This window comes from Portunus trituberculatus, chromosome 40 (assembly GCF_017591435.1).
Source record: "Portunus trituberculatus isolate SZX2019 chromosome 40, ASM1759143v1, whole genome shotgun sequence".
Lineage (NCBI taxonomy): Eukaryota > Metazoa > Arthropoda > Malacostraca > Decapoda > Portunidae > Portunus > Portunus trituberculatus.
In genome coordinates, this window is record NC_059294.1 from 20,274,975 (window position 1) to 20,293,055 (window position 18,081).

The 18,081-nt window shown below is 37.4% G+C and overlaps 2 protein-coding genes across 6 annotated transcripts in view; one reads left to right on the plus strand and one right to left on the minus strand.

Moving 5' to 3' along the window:
- The window catches only part of LOC123516209 (G-protein coupled receptor Mth2-like), a 14,167-nt gene extending 6,808 nt beyond the window's left edge, over positions 1-7,359 (plus strand). The window contains exons 2-8 of the mRNA XM_045275411.1: positions 1,517-1,595; positions 3,265-3,437; positions 4,907-5,054; positions 5,219-5,308; positions 5,792-5,873; positions 6,117-6,271; positions 6,449-7,359. Of these exons, the coding sequence (XP_045131346.1) occupies positions 1,517-1,595; positions 3,265-3,437; positions 4,907-5,054; positions 5,219-5,308; positions 5,792-5,873; positions 6,117-6,271; positions 6,449-6,671 (950 nt within the window). The 3' untranslated portion in view covers positions 6,672-7,359. The remainder of the gene's footprint in view (positions 1-1,516; positions 1,596-3,264; positions 3,438-4,906; positions 5,055-5,218; positions 5,309-5,791; positions 5,874-6,116; positions 6,272-6,448) is intronic.
- A 6,644-nt stretch (positions 7,360-14,003) lies between these two features.
- Positions 14,004-18,081, minus strand: part of LOC123516211 (ATP-dependent RNA helicase abstrakt-like) — a 58,841-nt gene continuing 54,763 nt past the window's right edge. For all 5 annotated transcript variants that reach the window (XM_045275414.1, XM_045275412.1, XM_045275415.1 and 2 more), the window contains exons 11-13: positions 17,173-17,358; positions 15,794-16,030; positions 14,004-14,792 (exon numbers count right to left, since the gene is read on the minus strand). In XM_045275414.1, the coding sequence (XP_045131349.1) occupies positions 14,583-14,792; positions 15,794-16,030; positions 17,173-17,358 (633 nt within the window). In that variant the 3' untranslated portion in view covers positions 14,004-14,582. The remainder of the gene's footprint in view (positions 14,793-15,793; positions 16,031-17,172; positions 17,359-18,081) is intronic.

The following is an 18,081-nucleotide window of genomic DNA, read 5'->3' on the forward strand; positions in this document are numbered from 1 at the left end:
CTCTTTGATTTTTCTTTTCTTTTGTCTAAAATCTGAAACCACCATCATATTCAGGTGTATTATTTTTGTCAGAGAAGACATGATTTAATTTCAACATAACCTCACATAACAGTAATAAGTAAAGTGGTAAATAAACCATGTACAAACGTGACTCCTAAACTTACATTCCTTATAAATCCTTTTCTTCGATCCTATCAAAATTGAAAACTTTGATATAGTTAAAGAAATACTGCTCTATCTATGGATGCAAACAAAATTCGTCCACCTTATAAGTGTTGAGCTAAGTGAAGAAACAAAAATACTGTATATAGAGATAGATAGATACATAATATGTATCTATCTATCTCTATATACAGTATTTTTGTTTCTTCACTTAGCTCAACACTGTCTATATATTATATAGACAGATAGATAGTAGGTAGATAGATTGTTATACCAACAATCCTGCTTTTTTTTGTTTGTTTGTTTGGCTGTCTTTCTACCTCTTTAGACGTTTGTTCATCTTCATTAAAACGACACCAATTCAGTTTCATTCTTATACCCGTCGGTCAGTCAGTCATTCATTCAGTGTGTATGTGTGTGTGTGTGTGTGTGTGTGTGTGTGTGTGTGTGTGTGTGTGTGTGTGTGTGTGTGTGTGTGTGTGTGTGTGTGTGTAAACCTTGTCTGTGCGTGAGTGAATTAACATGACAGTTTTAGTAAGCCTGTAGTCTCGATGTGTTAGCCTTGAGACGACCTGGGGACGAGTAATCGAACATGCATGACATCATACCTAAGTGGATTGAGAGCGCCTGCTGAGGCTCAAGTAATTGGGTATTGACCTCAATGCCAAACACCCCAGTGCGAAATTACTTATAACTTAGATAGAGTATTTGATGACATTCGTTGTCATTTGATCATGAAACTCTAAATCTGCAGAACCAACATAATAAGAATCTGACGAAAATCATACATAATTCGATTTATGTGTACGCTTACCAATGAATTCAGTAAGTTTCCTAAGTCGATTAAATATCACAAGTACAACGTCAATCTCTGGTTGCCATTGAAACTATAACACTTTTTACTTCATTTGAATATCCTTAATGATTCCAACGAAAAAATAACATATCTACTACTACTGCTACTGAATGGTATGAACAATTATTATTATTATTATTATTATTATTATTATTATTGTTATTATTATTATTATTTACTTATTTATTTATTTACTTATTTATTTTTACTGTTAGTGGAGTCTTGCACTAGATCATTCATTATGCACGAGGCCGCAGCAGTCAATGAGTTAAAGGAGTGTTTGTTACAGACGGAGAATCAAAACCAAGGAAGCAGGCCGCATGAGGAACGCATTACTTCCATGTCTGTTTGTCCTTTTATTTATCGGTGTATCTACGTGTATCTTCATTTCCCTGTGGTTCCCTATCTACGTTCTCGTAAATCCTTTCTTCTGGTAAGAAGTATACAATTTGTGCTATGTCTTCTACGCTATTTACATGTTAACATTTTTCTGCACAGCCTCCTTGACGCACCTGAGCATGCTGGCCGCCTTTTTCTGGCTCAACGTGATGTGCTTCGACATATGGAGAACGCTAAGGTAGGTCCACTGTCTTACTTTAGCTCCTACAGGATGAGGCGATGGTCACTTCTTACATATACTATATCAACAAACACATACACTTCAGTACAACATTCATACCCGCACGTGGCGGCAAGACACGCGACATATATACACTGGTTGGGAAAAAAAAAAATTATATATATATATATATATATATATATATATATATATATATATATATATATATATATATATATATATATATAATAAATAATATTCATTATGTAATACACCAGTATTTACTAAATGATTGTAATTTCTCCACACACACACAGAGGCGTCAAGTAAAGTGAGCAACAGGAGGAAAGTTTAGTGTTAAAAATTACTATTTGTACCAACCGTTTGTAACAATACAGTGATGATTATTATACTCTATCAATAACAGTCTGGAGAATGAAATACACTGGGGCACGAAATATAAGACTTGCTGAGGAGATGGATGCTCTTAAAAATTCGGTCCCTTTCGTACTTTACTCTTCCAAACGTACGTGTGTGTGTGTGTGTGTGTGTAATTCACTGTTTGATCTGCTGCAGTCTCTGAAGAGACAGCCAGACGTTACCCTATGGAACGAGCTCAGAGTTCATTATTTCCGATCTTCGGATAGACCTGAGACCAGGCACACACCACACACCGGGACAACAAGGTCACAACTCCTCGATTTACATCCCGTACCTACTCACTGCTAGGTGAACAGGGGCTACACGTGAAAGGAGACACACCCAAATATCTCCACCCGGCCGGGGAATCGAACCCCAGTCCTCTGGCTTGTGAAGCCAGCGCTCTAACCACTGAGCTACCGGGCCGTGTGTGTGTGTGTGTGTGTGTGTGTGTGTGTGTGCTCTCTCTCTCTCTCTCTCTCTCTCTCTCTCTCTCTCTCTCTCTCTCTCTCTCTCTCTCTCTCACGGAAAACACACTTTCCGTCTCCGCTAAGGTGTAGCGTGCGTAATCCCTCTCTGTCTCCCCAGTGAACCCGCATTCATGGGAACCTCTATGAGTCACATCCGCGGTGCTTGCGAGGTCAAAGCGGCAAGGCTCGTCACGTACGCCCCCACGAAGGGTCTGCCGGAGAGTTGATTAAGTAGGAATTTGCAAAGGGAGTAGCTGTCTGTCTTTTTACTTCATGACCATCAAAATTGTAAATCATATTTTTTGTATTAGGGTAACACCTACAAATTTCCCAGCTCACACACACACACACACACACACACACACACACACACACACACATCTTTCTTTCTTTCCGGGTCCTTTCATACGTTAGGACTGATAACGTACGACTGGAGTAAGATAAGTCTCCCTTCCTCCTGCCCGTGCTGCAACTAAATCCAACCTCTCCCTGCTATTCAGCCGACACGCCTAGCTACTCTGCAACATACGTATTTGCATTCACATGATCAAGTCAGTTATCAGTTTGGTGCGTTATTATTCATCTCTTCTCTCAGACGTCATAATTTATCCGTAAAAATCAAGGATGTTGAATATAAATGAAAATTTCGACTTTTTAATTGAATTTGGAACTGAAAGGAAAAACGCAGACGAAACGGATCACTTTTTTTTTCTTCTTCTTTGTCTACTGTGTTTATGTCTGGATAAAAACTTGGACTAGTATGAATATTGAGTTACAGTACATGGGGTTGGTTGCAGGAAAACAAGAATAGTGGTAGATGGAAGGCACGCTGGCCAGCGGCGTTTTCTACTCTATTCCCTGTACGCGTGGGGATGTCCGCTGCTTATCACCATTGCAGCCGTCATTGTGGAGCATCTGCCGCCCTCATACGATGTAATACGACCTAATTTTAAGACCTGTTGGTTTCAAGGTGAGTATCGTAAATGTATGCTTTAGTGAACTTTAATAAACCTGCATGTTCTTATGGGATCCACAAGATCCTGTCCTTTCTCCTCGTGCCATCAGTATGTTTGTGCTTTCTCCTTGTAGTATGAAAGAGTTGTAAAAATACATCAAGTAATTATGATATCGTTTGCGTGAAGAGGCAAACCTATGACTGAAAATCTGGGAAATTCTTAGTCATGCCTTAAGGAGCATCGTGTGCTTAAACCCTGAGAAAGATGAGTAGTTTGTCGTGTTGTAGTGCCTAACTAGAATTCGACTCCACGAGAAATCAATCTTACATTGATTTATTTGTATTCTAAAAATATACCGACTTCGAAATATATAAGAACATAAGAAAATGAAGGAAGCTGCAAGAGGCCGCCAGTCTTACACGTGGCAGTCTCTGTGTGAATAAAGCTACCTAAATCCATCAATCATCCTCATCCATAAATTTGTCGAATCTTCTTTTAAAGCTTCCTATTGACTCAGTACAAATAATAAGATTACCGAGTCCATTCCATTCATCAAACACTGTTAGAAAATCCATTCCTTCCCATTGCTTTCCTAAACCTAAATTTCTCAGGCTTGAACCCATTATTTCTGATTCTATCCTGACTACTGATCCTAAGAACTTTGCTCATGTCTCCTTTGTTATAACCGCTATACTACTTTATTAATTCTCCTCTTAAACTACATCTTTCTAAGGAATGCAAATTTAGTATCTTCATTCTCACTTCGTAAGGAATAAACCTCATTCCCTGTATCCTGTTACACATTTTCCTCTGCACTCTCTCTCTCTCTCTCTCTCTCTCTCTCTCTCTCTCTCTCTCTCTCTCTCTCTCTCTCTCTCTCTCTCTCTCTCTCTCTCTCTCTCTCTCTCTCTCTCTCTATATATATATATATATATATATATATATATATATATATATATATATATATATATATATATAATGCTGTGGAAAAGCTTTAGACTAACTGGAAAATTCTATTCAACATTATTACCGTTAAGTAAAAAGGTCGCAACTCATCTACTCCACCCTGTCCCAAAGAATAGGTAAGATCGACACAGCAGCAAAAAATGGATAATATATATATATATATATATATATATATATATATATATATATATATATATATATATATATATATATATATATATATATATATATATATATATAACATGTATTATGGCAAAGTAAAAAATAAAATCTTAATCCAGATATGTATGGTATAGGAAATCATTAATGCATTTTTTTTTCACAAATTAGGAATGTCAATGCAACATCTGTATTTCATCTTTACTTTCACTCCCAGCTTGATTCCGATTAACACTCCACTGCTAATTTAATTTTGATGTACACGTACATTAATTTTAGCTTTGTTGCCTTGGCATGACTAGCATGAGCGGCCTCGGCCTCGCTTTAGGAGCAGTTATAACCCATTGTGATCCTACAGACAAGGCGGCCTACTGGCTGTTCATGTACGGATGGATGATGGTACTGGTGGTGGCCAATGTCATCTTCTTCACCCTGGTGGCCATCATCCTCATCAAGGCCCAGAATGACCCACTTCTCAAGCGGAGCCGTGAATACAACAGAGAAAGGTGAGATGAACAAGGCAGCATCCACTGCAAGGAAGCGTTCGAAGAGAAAAGATAGGGTTACGCAAAGGGATACAAACTTAGGTCTACATTTTTTATCATGGTGTTTATGATGATAATAACATCATTCTGGATATTTCTAGTGCGTGATCGTTTGGTGCCCGCAGGATGTGGCTGTATGCGAAGCTGTTTCTGGTGATGGGCGTCACTTGGCTGGGGGAGGTGGTGTCCTGGCAGGCCGGCGCCTGTAGAGCCTCGTAAGTCTCCTGGCCATGTTTCTGACAACATTCACTTACTAAGCCAAACACTAAGGAGCTCTTGTCAGCGCGTCTATCCCTCGCTGTGCATGCCTTATACGGCCACTAAGCGAGCATGGGGGTGGACGGTCGGGTTTCCCCGAGTACTTTGATAGGGACGTGGCGCCGAGACTGGTCAGAATGTAGTAGTAACGATATCCACTAAAACATCCTGAACGAACATACTGTATGAGGATATCATAATTAATTAATTAATTGTGATCTACCGCAAAATTCCAATATCAAAAGCGTTATGTGCTTCGCGCTGATTTTACTTTGAATATAAATTTCCTACCTTTAATATTCACTCACGTGTTAAATGTTCACAAAATTATTTATCCTAGCAGTTAAAATAATAGCAATTGAAAAATAAATAAATAAATAAAAAGGGTGGGGTGATTAACTAGCATTTTTTTCTTCTTTCACCACCTCGACCTGACTCAGGATAGCGACAGACATCCTCAACGCCCTGCAAGGCTTCACCCTTTTCCTGGTATTCGTATGCAAAAAAACTACTTTGAAGAAAGTAAGTGTGTGTATGTGTGTCTCGGGGTGTGTGTGTGTGTGTGTGTGTGAGAGAGAGAGAGAGAGAGAGAGAGAGAGAGAGAGAGAGAGAGAGAGAGAGAGAGAGAGAGAGAGAGATTGAAAGGTTCACCACCTGCATGGTAATGTCATTTAAATGAAGAAACAAAAGAAGCGAGAATGAGTGATGGATTGGAAGTAAAGGGCACCGTCGAGTGGCCGCCATCAGTGGTGTGTTGTGTTGCAGCTGCAGGACAAGTGTGGTTGTGCCGGGAATGAGACAGGCCGTCCTTCAACAACTTTGACATCCACACTTTCGTACTTTTCAAAGTCATCCTCAGTCTGTAGGACAAGGGACAGTAATGTATGTGCTCCCGTTGGCAGTTCACCTAATGTCAGAAGGTAAGCGAGGACAAAATCTGTTAAGGGATTGACTATACAAACAATGAATCAATATTGCATAGAGTTTTAACAAGTGTTCCTTCTCGAGGTAAATCAATGCTACATTGCAATAAAAATATCATGCAATCAAATTATTGTCTACGTAGTGTGATATTAAACTATCGATTGTTTCTACAGGTCTTCTGCATCTTCCGACGCGAGAGATCCCAACGTTCTGTCCACTATGCCCATGCAAACCCTGCAAGAGATGTCTGATGAATCTTCAGAACTATTTCATGGCGAGGCACAGGAAACAGCCACTATGATCCATGAGAGAGGCTGTGAAGTTGATAACGAGGGAGGAGCAGCTCACGAAACCACGTCCCTAAAAACGATAGATTCTACGCTGCCAGTCAATTGAAACCTATCTCGAAAATTAAGCGAAGCCTCATGAATCACCAATGTGCGTGTTTGCGGACATGTCACATTCGCTTTTTACACCCACATGCTCTCTCTCTCTCTCTCTCTCTCTCTCTCTCTCTCAATGGAATCCCTTTTCTATATGTACACACTCTCTCTACTTGCCCGGTTACATAATCAACACGAAACAAACCGCCACTAAGGACTGATCCACTAATAACGTTACGTTGGTAACACTGCATGGAATGTGTTGATGCACTTGCGTGATAGTGACAATTAAAACAATATGATTTGACATGTCGCACTAACGCAGACAAGCGTCATTCGAATACACTTACCAACCATGCAGAGACTAAAGTGTTGCTCACTATGAAACTCGTCGGCAGACCCAATGTAACGATACTTCTGAGTGTCTGTAGTACCTACAGTAACATTCAACTATCCTCTTCATACGTTTTATACGAGTACGGAGATGCATCTGTCTGATTCGATTAATATTACTCCAGTTCAGTATGTATGTCTCTGATTGATGTTATTTATTTAACACTGATTGATTTTATTTATTTAACAATCTCCTATTCTTGGTATACTTAATTTCAGATTAGTTAATTGATTTAATTTCCTTTGTAAGGTTCACTGTATAATGACGATTGTTTCTTTCTCTCTTTATACACGACAATGGTGAAAAAGTACGTATTTTTATTTCTGCAGTGGCTTTTTCACCTTGAACATAAGATTCAATTTTGCTCTTAATTGATTTTCTCGGCAAAAAAAAAAAAAAAAAAAGCCTGAAACGGGCCTTTTTTTTTCAACAGACATTGAACGACCTTTGACAGCTATACACCCCAAAAAGTAATCAAATCTTGTCTAACACCAAATAAAATAAAATGAATAACGTTCAAGCTTGCATACTTGATTCTATTAAAAAAAAAAAATCAAAAGCCTCCGTAATATGAATCTTTCAAACCGAGGGCCAGATTTTATCCAGAAATTCCAGAGGAGGATGAACCAGGGAACTGACACTTTCCTCCTAGTGATGTCATAAGTTAATCCATTTTCTTCGACTAGAAAAATGAAGATTCTAATTTTGATAACGGATACAACTGTGATGATGATGGCGGAATATGTAAGTGTGATTGTCAAGACTCGCCTTAAACATCACTTCATGACATCATTTCAGGCTCATGCCCACCACCGCAGTCAGCAGTCCACCATACAAGAGCGAATTCATTTGATACCATCCTCCCACATACTCACACATACATTCTGTTCTTTCAAGATACTTCTAATCCTACAATATTTGATAATCAATTCTTAACTTTTTGTGGACTGGCAACTCAGTGGGCCTTGGCCTTTGTTGCCCTTGGTATAGGTGCCTCTCCTACACACACACACACACACACATCGAATAGATAACGCCAAAGCTATTTCACAATTTGCATTTATGTATGATATATCTCTAGTTATTTTTGTTGTTGCTGGTGGTGGTGGTGGTGGTGGTTCTGTCATTGTTGTTGCTGTTGTTACTGTTGCTCCTGCTGCAGCAGAGCCCTTTTTTATGCTAATGCTGTTGCTGCTGTTGTTTTGTTGTTGATGTTGCTGCTGTAGTTAGAGCCCTTTTTTATTTATCTTTATTTATCTTTATTTATTTATTATTATTATTATTGTTGTTGTTGTTATTATTATTATTATTATTTTGTTGTTACTGTAGCAGAGCATTTTTAAGTTGTTGCTGTTATTTTTGCTGTCGTTGTTGTTGTTGTTGTTGTTGTTGTTGTTGGTATTGTAGAGATTATTTCTGACAATGTTAATGATATTTTTGTTGTTGGTAATAGTCCTGGTTTGTTTGTTTGGTTGCTGAGTGCTGTTATTGTCGTTTCATTCATTAAAAATGAAGCTTGGTGCGCGGCTTCAAACAAAGGTAAGTCTCCAGCAACAATGACGCGACAGCTGTGCTAATAGCTGGACCAGCAGATTGGTAAATATGGCACCGCAGCACAAAGTCGCGCATAGTGCAGACAAGAGCTAGGAAGGACAGATACGGGCACTGTGGTGCCAGATGTACGAGTACACAGTACACATTTGGGCCAGCCTGAGAGCAGACAGCCCGTCATTACCCCCAATCACCCCTATTATCTCACTGAATGATGCACTTCCTACCTATTTTTACACATTTTTCTTTGTTATTTCTCGTTCTGTTTATCACCATTACCATCACGTATCAAAGTACGAAGATGGCTGTGTTCAGAAAAACTGTGTGTGTGGCGGTCAGGTTACTGACATTCATATACCACCTGCGTTGACCTCACTACATCACTGGCCAACCCGTCCCCTGTTTGGATCTTGCATGTGCCAGTCTGCATACAAGACCTGCTGTTGCAGTGCTTAGAATCAATCAACAGTACAGTCATCTTATCAACTCTTCTTTAACTGACAGTCTTCAGCCCCCATCTCATCACCGCAATGTTGCATTTACTGCCACCTTCTATATCTATTTTCACGCTATAACTACCACTCTGCTGATGTTGCTATCTGCATGCCTCCTTTCTTCCACCTGCCTCCCTGTACACAAGACTTCTTATACTATATCTTTCATCTCTATTCTGTCCATCTCTCTAATGCGGTATTTATAGCTAATCAATATTCTAAATCATTCATTCCTTTCTGTGGCAAACTCTGGCGTCCTTGCCTGCTTTTGTATTTCCACCTTTCTAGGACTTAGAACTCTTTCAAGAGAGAGGTTTCAAGAAGCCTCGCCCTCCAACATTTGATTATTCCATTTGACCTCAATTTGGAAAGTGGCATTCACATGGACCTTTACATTTTATTTTTGTTTTTCTTGGCCAACGGCTTTTACATAAATAATTCACCTCTTATTCGACAGACAGAAACGTGCAATGTGTAACAACTGTGCACGACTACACAGTGGCGTATTAAGGTGTTTACAAAGACTATCAAAGCTGGGAGCAAGCTAAAAATAAGTGTGGTCGGCGGAATACAGTTCTTGGGAGGAGTGGGGAAAGGGAGACGTCATCCACTTCTTCCTTATCATAGCCAGGCATCACTGCTTGTATGTATAATATATATATATATATATATATATATATATATATATATATATATATATATATATATATATATATATATATATCAGCAGAAAGTGTGCACAAATTTAAGGAAAAGTTGGATAAAAGGAAATATGGAGAGAGGTCACTATGCCCCGCTCGAACCCTGTAATATAGAACTATAGGTAAATATACACTTGGATAATTATAAAAGTTAGTGAAGTATACGAGATAATTTCGTTCTCATTGACATTGAAATTTTCACGCTGGGAATAATCGTGTTGTGTATATTTATGTAAGATGATATAGTACAAAAATGATCGATGCTACTTACCAAATTTACAGGTGCTTGTCAATTTTTTCGCCGATTAAATTCAAAAGAGCTTAAGTTACGAAGTTAAGATTATCAATCTGCTTTTCTGTCTCGAATTTGAGAGAGAGAGAGAGAGAGAGAGAGAGAGAGAGAGAGAGAGAGAGAGAGAGAGAGAGAGAGAGAGAGAGAGAGAGAAAGAAGTGGGTTAGAGCGAGTACGAAGTGACCTTGAACGCTTTGCCATTCTGCTGTATGCACTGGTCTTATGTTAATCTCCGTCGTGTTTCATACTGGTCATGTTTATCTTCGTCGTACATGTACGATTAGAGAAGTGCTGTACCGTACTTCTCTATATAGTCTGTATAATAATGTGTGTGTGTGTGTGTATATATATATATATATATATATATATATATATATATATATATATATATATATATATATATATATATATATATATATATATATATATATATATATATATATATATATATATATATATATATATATATATATATATATATATATATATATATATATATATATATATATATATATATATATATATATATATATATATATATATATATATATATACACACACACACACACACACACACACACACACATGGACAATAAGGTTACCCGTATCCGTTAACATCTACTGCGTGTGATCATTGCCTCGTGGGACACAGGTGACGTCAAGAGAGAGAGAATTAGAAATGTCAACATGTACTCCTTAGAAGGGAGACCCCATCACCCAACGAACAGCCACCTGAGAACGCTGCTCTCTCTCTCTCTCTCTCTCTCTCTCTCTCACACACACACACACACACACTTGCGTGGGAATACAAAATCGGAGAAGATATTATAATGAAAAGGAGACAAGAGAAAGACCTGGGAGTGTTTATACAAGACACCCTGACTCCCGAAAGACATAAATAGGTTATTTGTTTCAACATACAAGACACTAACAAATATCAGGGTGGCGGTCAGTTACATGATGAAAGTGATCATAACTATGATAAGACCTAGACTAGAAAATGCAGCAGTGGTGTGGCCACCATACAAGCAGAAGGACATCAGGAAATTAGAAAGAATCCAAAGGACCGCTACATAGATAGTGCGAGAAATAAAGATTTTTCCTTATGAAGAAAGACTGAAGGAAATAGAACTACCAACTTTGAAGGATAGACTAGAAAGACGAGATCTAATAACGATGTACAAGTTAGTAAACCGTATGGAAAAGATAGATAGACAAGACCTCTGGTATTACTGACGATGGACTGTAAACGAACGAACGTCATTGTGGGGAGAAATTTCACTTGTTATTATTCTATCAGTTTATTGCAGTTTTGTGAATTTGTATTCAGTATAAATCTTTCAAAATTAAAACGAGTGCCTCTGGTACCGTTTCCATTAGTAAAAAAAAAAAATAATAATAATAAATAAATAAATAAAAAAATGATTCAACATTTATTAAAAATTTTCAGTATCTTTCCTTTTTCATCGTAATATTTTATAGTATATTTTTTTCCCCCGCATTACAATACGACACCTTTAAACTGGCGGACCATAACCTTACACCACTTCTTGTTGATACAGGTGTTTTACATGGCAATATGATGATAACAAGTGGCAGTTAGGTGATTGAACATGGAGGTTTGCTGATTAAACGTGCTGCTTAGATAAGCAATTGAACGAGTTAGTTAGGTCATTGAATACTGAGGAAAAGGAATGATTAAACGTGGCTGGTTAAGTGTATGAACAAGTAATCTGGTAATAATCGAAATTGCAATAATTCCGTTACGATGAACCAAACAACCCGCAATTACCAATCAATTTATAGTTCCACGAAGCTAACGATTTTTTCATGTGACATGTTTCTTTAATGAGATATGTAGTAAACTGATTGATATTCTACATACTTTTCGTCGCAAATAGATAGTTTCTCAAGTTATGACTCTTTTCAACTTATGCCTACGGTAGCACTCATCCCAACGATCTTGGAGGACCTGTTGGAAATCGGGATTTTTGGTTGGAGAAACAAAAAATCGGGAATCAACAATACAGCATTAAGAAAAAAAAAAAAAAAATTGCATCATTGAGGGCAGGGGTGTTGACGACCGCGAGCGTTGTTGTTATTGGTGAGCAACGTTACCAACCATCAAGAGTTACTAACTAAACCCAATAACATAACCTATAATTAGCGTGCGGTAACATCCCCTCTGAAACTTCCCCTCCCCCCACCCGCCAATAGTAACTAACTGAACCCAACATCAATTTGTTCTTTCCGATACTTCTATAAGGAATCATACCCTGCCTAACATTCAATACATACACAGGCAACGACTATATAAACAAGCGGCCATCTAACATGCCTAGGAGAATCCTCGCCCAACACTCAATCAATGTACCAGCACAAAACAAGTGAAAAATTCAGAGGGTACTCACTCAATGTTTGAAAACCACTTGAGTGTTCTTCACGCGAGATGCAGAGGAGAAAAGGATCACGCATGGTGGTGTCCATCGCTGTCTTCCACCAAATGTTCACCTCTTTCACGTGACTCCTGAAACTACTCCGATTACACTTTTCAGGGTATATCAAGCCATAACCAGAATCACTAAGCCATAATGTGTCACGTCGCCTGGTATTTAGTGGTCTTGCTAGTATCAAGAGAGAGAGAGAGAGAGAGAGAGAGAGAGATTGTGCACCTTCACATTAGCCGTTGGGGAAAAGAAAGACTGAAAGACAAAAGTATCGGTTCGGCTTCATCTATACGAACCACTGTCGTCTGTTCGAATCATGTTTATGTTCGTGCTCCATATCGCATTTTACGATTTCAAAATAGTATAGACAGTGGAATATTCTCCTTGAAATAAAATATTATAATAACATCGGTAATACTATACGTAAAAATTATGATAATGTTAACTGTTACTACTCCTTCATTCGAACCACAGAACTATCCCTTTATTAAGTACGTACATGATGAAACGAGTGCGTGAAAAAAATAAAATAAAAAATAAATTCGATTATAAAAACGCTTTGTGCTACTAAATCACATAGTATTAAGATAATTTTGAAGGGGACGTAAAAACTATATGTGAAAGACGATTACGCCCCTCTCCCACCACCAAGCCCATCTCAAGGATACCACACAACTCAGGAAGTGATAGTTTACATAGTAAACTTTTCTGTTTATACACCAACCCTCTCGCTCCTTGTACCACCTCTCTCTCTCTCTCTCTCTCTCTTATGATCTTTTAGAACCAAACTGTAATACCAAGGATCAAATTCATAGTTATCATATTGTTAGTATGGTTTAGTACGAATATGTGTAAATTCAACCCAATAATAAAAGGTAAAACTGGAAAGGGCAAAACTTCCGGGGCTCGCATTGTCCTGTTCTGATACATCAATGGCGAGTAGGTGGGAATGAAATGGAACAGGTTGACACGAGATTGATTGGTGCTGTAGCCTATATGACACACACACACACACACACACAGAGAGAGAGAGAGAGAGAGAGAGAGAGAGAGAGAGAGAGAGAGAGAGAGAGAGAGAGAGAGAGAGAGAGATTGCAGAACATATTAATTTCAAATAACCACCAGTTTCCTTCATACCTTTCCTCTTCAGATCACAAGCTCTCTCTTACCTTCTGATAGATACTTAGAGAAAATTGCTGGATATTTGCTGCAACTGATTTTTTTTCTATGTAGTCAAGTAAAGCATATGACGGAAAACTCAAACAAAGCTGCAATTATAACTGATTTGATGCAATAATTCAGCAATCTGGATGCATGGCAACTTCTGGGACATGAATGCCGAGTTGCTGACTCCTTTCAGGTGAATTACTCAGACTGCACTTCACATGAAATTCTTAAAGGTTTCCTGCTATCTGTTGTTTTTATTGCTCATTGCAGAAAATGGGTTTTAAAAGAAGACAATGATCTTTTTATCTAATTTTACATTATATAAAAAAAAGTACACAGGCTTATCTATATATCAATATACTACACTGGCAATCCAACATGAGGTGAACCAGATAAATCATCAATCACACACTCATACACACATCATTCATACACTTCATCATGATGGCTCCAGGTGGAAAGGGATAGTCTTATGGACTGTCACTCTACTAATGAAGAAAAATTGATTAAGGAAGTTTAATACTTTTCGTTAAAGGTGGAAGTTGAGATTAAATATAAAATAAGAGCAATGTAAAGATTTATAAGGAAGAGTATAACCAACTGAATTTAAAACTTTTTACAGATAAACTGCATATTACAATATCCGAGAAATAAATTAGAAAAGAAGGGTAAGTAATTCAGGGGTGGATGAGGAGGATGTAACAAAAGGTATCATAAAATACAATGAAGGATTGAAGAGTGTATGTACATGTAAGAACAGGAGCAAATAAAAACTCTTCTGCCAGTTCCTGATGAGGATCCAAGGAAGAGATATCATAGTAGATAATATCAAAATCTGATATTTACATACAAACGAGTACCTTTAACCTAAAGTTAGTTTAATAATCAGCAGCATTGGCAGCAAGATAATCCTTGCGCCCAATTCCTGCTGCCTGCTTGTTCTGCATGGCCTCCAGCCTGGGACAGGCAGTAATGCGGTGACCCAAACCACCACAGTAGGAACAGCCTCGCTCATCTCCACCATCATCCTCCAGAGAAGCCTGCATGTCTTCTTCGATGCCACCCAACGTATTCAAGAAGGGAGGAACCTGTTTGAAAAGGTTTCATACATTATTTTCACAATTTAGATTCTTAATCTAATGATGTGTACTATCAACCTTCATCATTTTGTGGCCTATTGTATTTATAAACTCCCTATTATGAGGTCATGTAAAACATTTTAACATATTCGAAGCTGAGTAAGTTTGCTCTCCTATCTCATCATAAAACATATCCTTCCACAACATGACACAAGTCTTCCTGACAAAAGCTCATCTTATGTCCTGGATTTTAAGATTAGATGGTAAAGTCTAATTTTTGTATGGAACAATAATCTCATTATACACTATTTTCTTTTGTTTTCTTTGTAGTTTGAATTTCATCTTGTCTTCTAAGCATCTTTTGAACATCACTTCAAATTTATATGAGTTCCTTGAAAACTAATTTTTAATTTGAAGTACCAACACAGTGGAGTAATGTACAATACTGTCAGGTAAGTGCTTTGTGATAGTTAATCATTTTCCTTTTGTCCTAACTTGAAAATGTGGCCTAAGTTACTTTATCTCTCCTCCTAATAGAAGATACTGCTTCTGAAGTAATATATTCATAATATTCATAAACCAATAAAGATATTTCATGATCCATAAGTGGTAAAATGTGCAGCTTAGCTTTTTTTTACCATTTCTTTACCGAAACTTTCCTCCTTCAAATGTCCAGGCATCATAACTTGTAAGAGTTGTTTTTAAGATACCTCACGAAGCAAAAAAATTTAGTGAAGTTGAACTTTCTGAATGCTGAAGTGTTTTAAACAACAAGGAAATGGACATTTTTTTCTTGTGAACTCAAGAGATAAAAATATTAGCACTGTTACTCCTAATAAAATCTTTAAGTTAATTGTGGTAGTACATAAGTGAAGTGAAAACTATATAGTTTGTTCACTGAAATTAAGAAAATCAAGAGTTATCTCACATACCACAAAATACATTCTAAATCAATTTACTTGCTAAAGCACAGGTCTATCCAATTTTTTCAAATTTTATAAATGACCAACCTTCTGTTTAGCTTCAATCAGTAAGTGCTTGAGATCCAGCAAAACTGATTCATCATTGGCCTTATTAACAAATGTAGTGGCTACACCCTGCTGGCCCGAGCGACCTGTACGACCAATGCGATGAACATAGTTTTCTATGTCATCTGGCATGTCATAGTTAATAACATGCTGGATTCCAGGAAAATCCAAGCCTTTGGAAGCAACATCAGTGGCCACCAGAACATCCTTGTCTCCTTTCTGTGTGGAGAAAAAAAAAAAAAAAAAAAAAAAATATATATATATATATATATATATATATATATATATATATATATATATATATATATATATATATATATATATATATATATATATACACAGACACACAAAATGTCTCATTATATAACATTCATGAATTATGACATCAATGGAATTTTCATGAGCCATAACATCGAGAAAAATTAATTCAGCTGCCACAAAAGCTTGGATACAAAAGCAGAGTTGTTTCAAGATTAAGCACCAACTTTTGCTTTTATAAATCCAATACAAGACAAACTCATCTCAAAGCTTTCCCACTCAAAAATAAAATTTAATGTGTCACCAAAACTAAAGGCCATCTGTAAAGAGTGAAGACTTAAAATGACAGAAACTTAAAAGAAAATGTGCAGGCAGATCAAGAAAATGCCTTCAGAGTCAACTTCAAGAAGTACATATAAATTTGAAAAATAGAGAGGAGAGTATCTTGGTGAAAAATAAATAAATAAATAAATAAATAAATAAATAAATAAATAAATAAATCAAAATCACATTGTAAACATTCAAACTCATATTGTATTCACTGGAATAAATCTCTAATTTCTAGACTTCTCACATATGATCTCTACCCATCTCAGTACTTTTATCTCAAGCTTTTTTCCTAGCCATTCTACTGCTGCAGCAATCAATGACCACTCCTAAAATCTATTAACAATAATGCTCCCATGGCCCTATCCAGATTATCACCTACTCTCTATTATCCATAAATCATCTCAAACTTCTTACTATGTCTACTCCTATGATGACAACTCTCCTGCATTTCTCAATGTCATTATTTGCTCCACATCCAGTGCCATAGCATCCAAAGGATTCACACAATACCTATTGCTCTAACTTTTGATAATTTCTGAATGGAGATGTAACAATCAGAGCAGCAAAAAATTCATGCTTGAAAAGGAATGCCAGTCATACCCATTCCAATGTTGAAGACTTAAAATAAATAATATATGAGAAAAAAAGGAGTTCTATACTGTAGTGATTATCTAACTCTATTTTGCAACCTGTGTATGAAAAAATTGCATATTCTTTCTGATCACTTTAAAGCTTAGATTACTCTTTTGAGAAAAAAAAGAGTGCAGAGGTACCTGGAAGGCTTGTACAGCTGCTGATCTCTCTTCTTGATCTTTCCCTCCATGAATAGCAGCTGCAGTGACTCCCTTCAGGAGGAGGTATTCTTGGATCAGGTCGACATCTTGTTTCTTCTCAGCAAATATAAGAACAGGTGGAGATGTTTTATTCAGGCAAGTCAGAATGTGGGTCACTTTAGCTTCCTGAAATAAAAAATAAAATTCTTTATTAAATAATTCTTAATGTATCTTTGTTGTTGGGAAGTTTTTTTTTTTTTTTTAAGCCTCTTCATGTACTTTGCAGTCTTGCAAAGCAAATAGTTTTCTTCCCCTAGTATATAAAAAAAGATTTACAAGGAATTTACCTATAAGGTAATAACATTAAAACTAATATAGTCAGCTGTGTTATGCAGGTGTAACCAGTTGGTCCATCATGGACTAATGGGGCTAAGAGTGCGAATGATGTGTGTATGAATGTAGAGTGCTTTTTCTGGAATATCCTATGTTGAATGAACTGCTGGTTTGGTATAGATAGATGGACACATTTGAGAAGTAGGAAAATGGAAAATTAATTAATCACAGGCCCAAAAGTTCTCTTTAAGAGAAGCCACCAACCATCAGCTTCAGCAGCAGAGAGAGAGAGAGAGAGAGAGAGAGAGAGAGAGAGAGAGAGAGAGAGAGAGAGAGAGAGAGAGAGAGAGAGAGAGAGAGAGAGAGAGAGAGAGAGAGAGTCACCATGGTGGAGTGACGCATCAGCAGGTGAAGCGATTATTGCGGGGCTGGACACACAGAAAGCCACCGGCCCTGATGACATCAGCCCGCACCTGCTGAAGCGATGCTCCCAGGAACTGGCTGCCCCTCTCACCCAAGTCTTCACAACTTGTGTACGGGAAAACGTCTGGCCTTCAGTGTGGAAGGAGGCTCGAG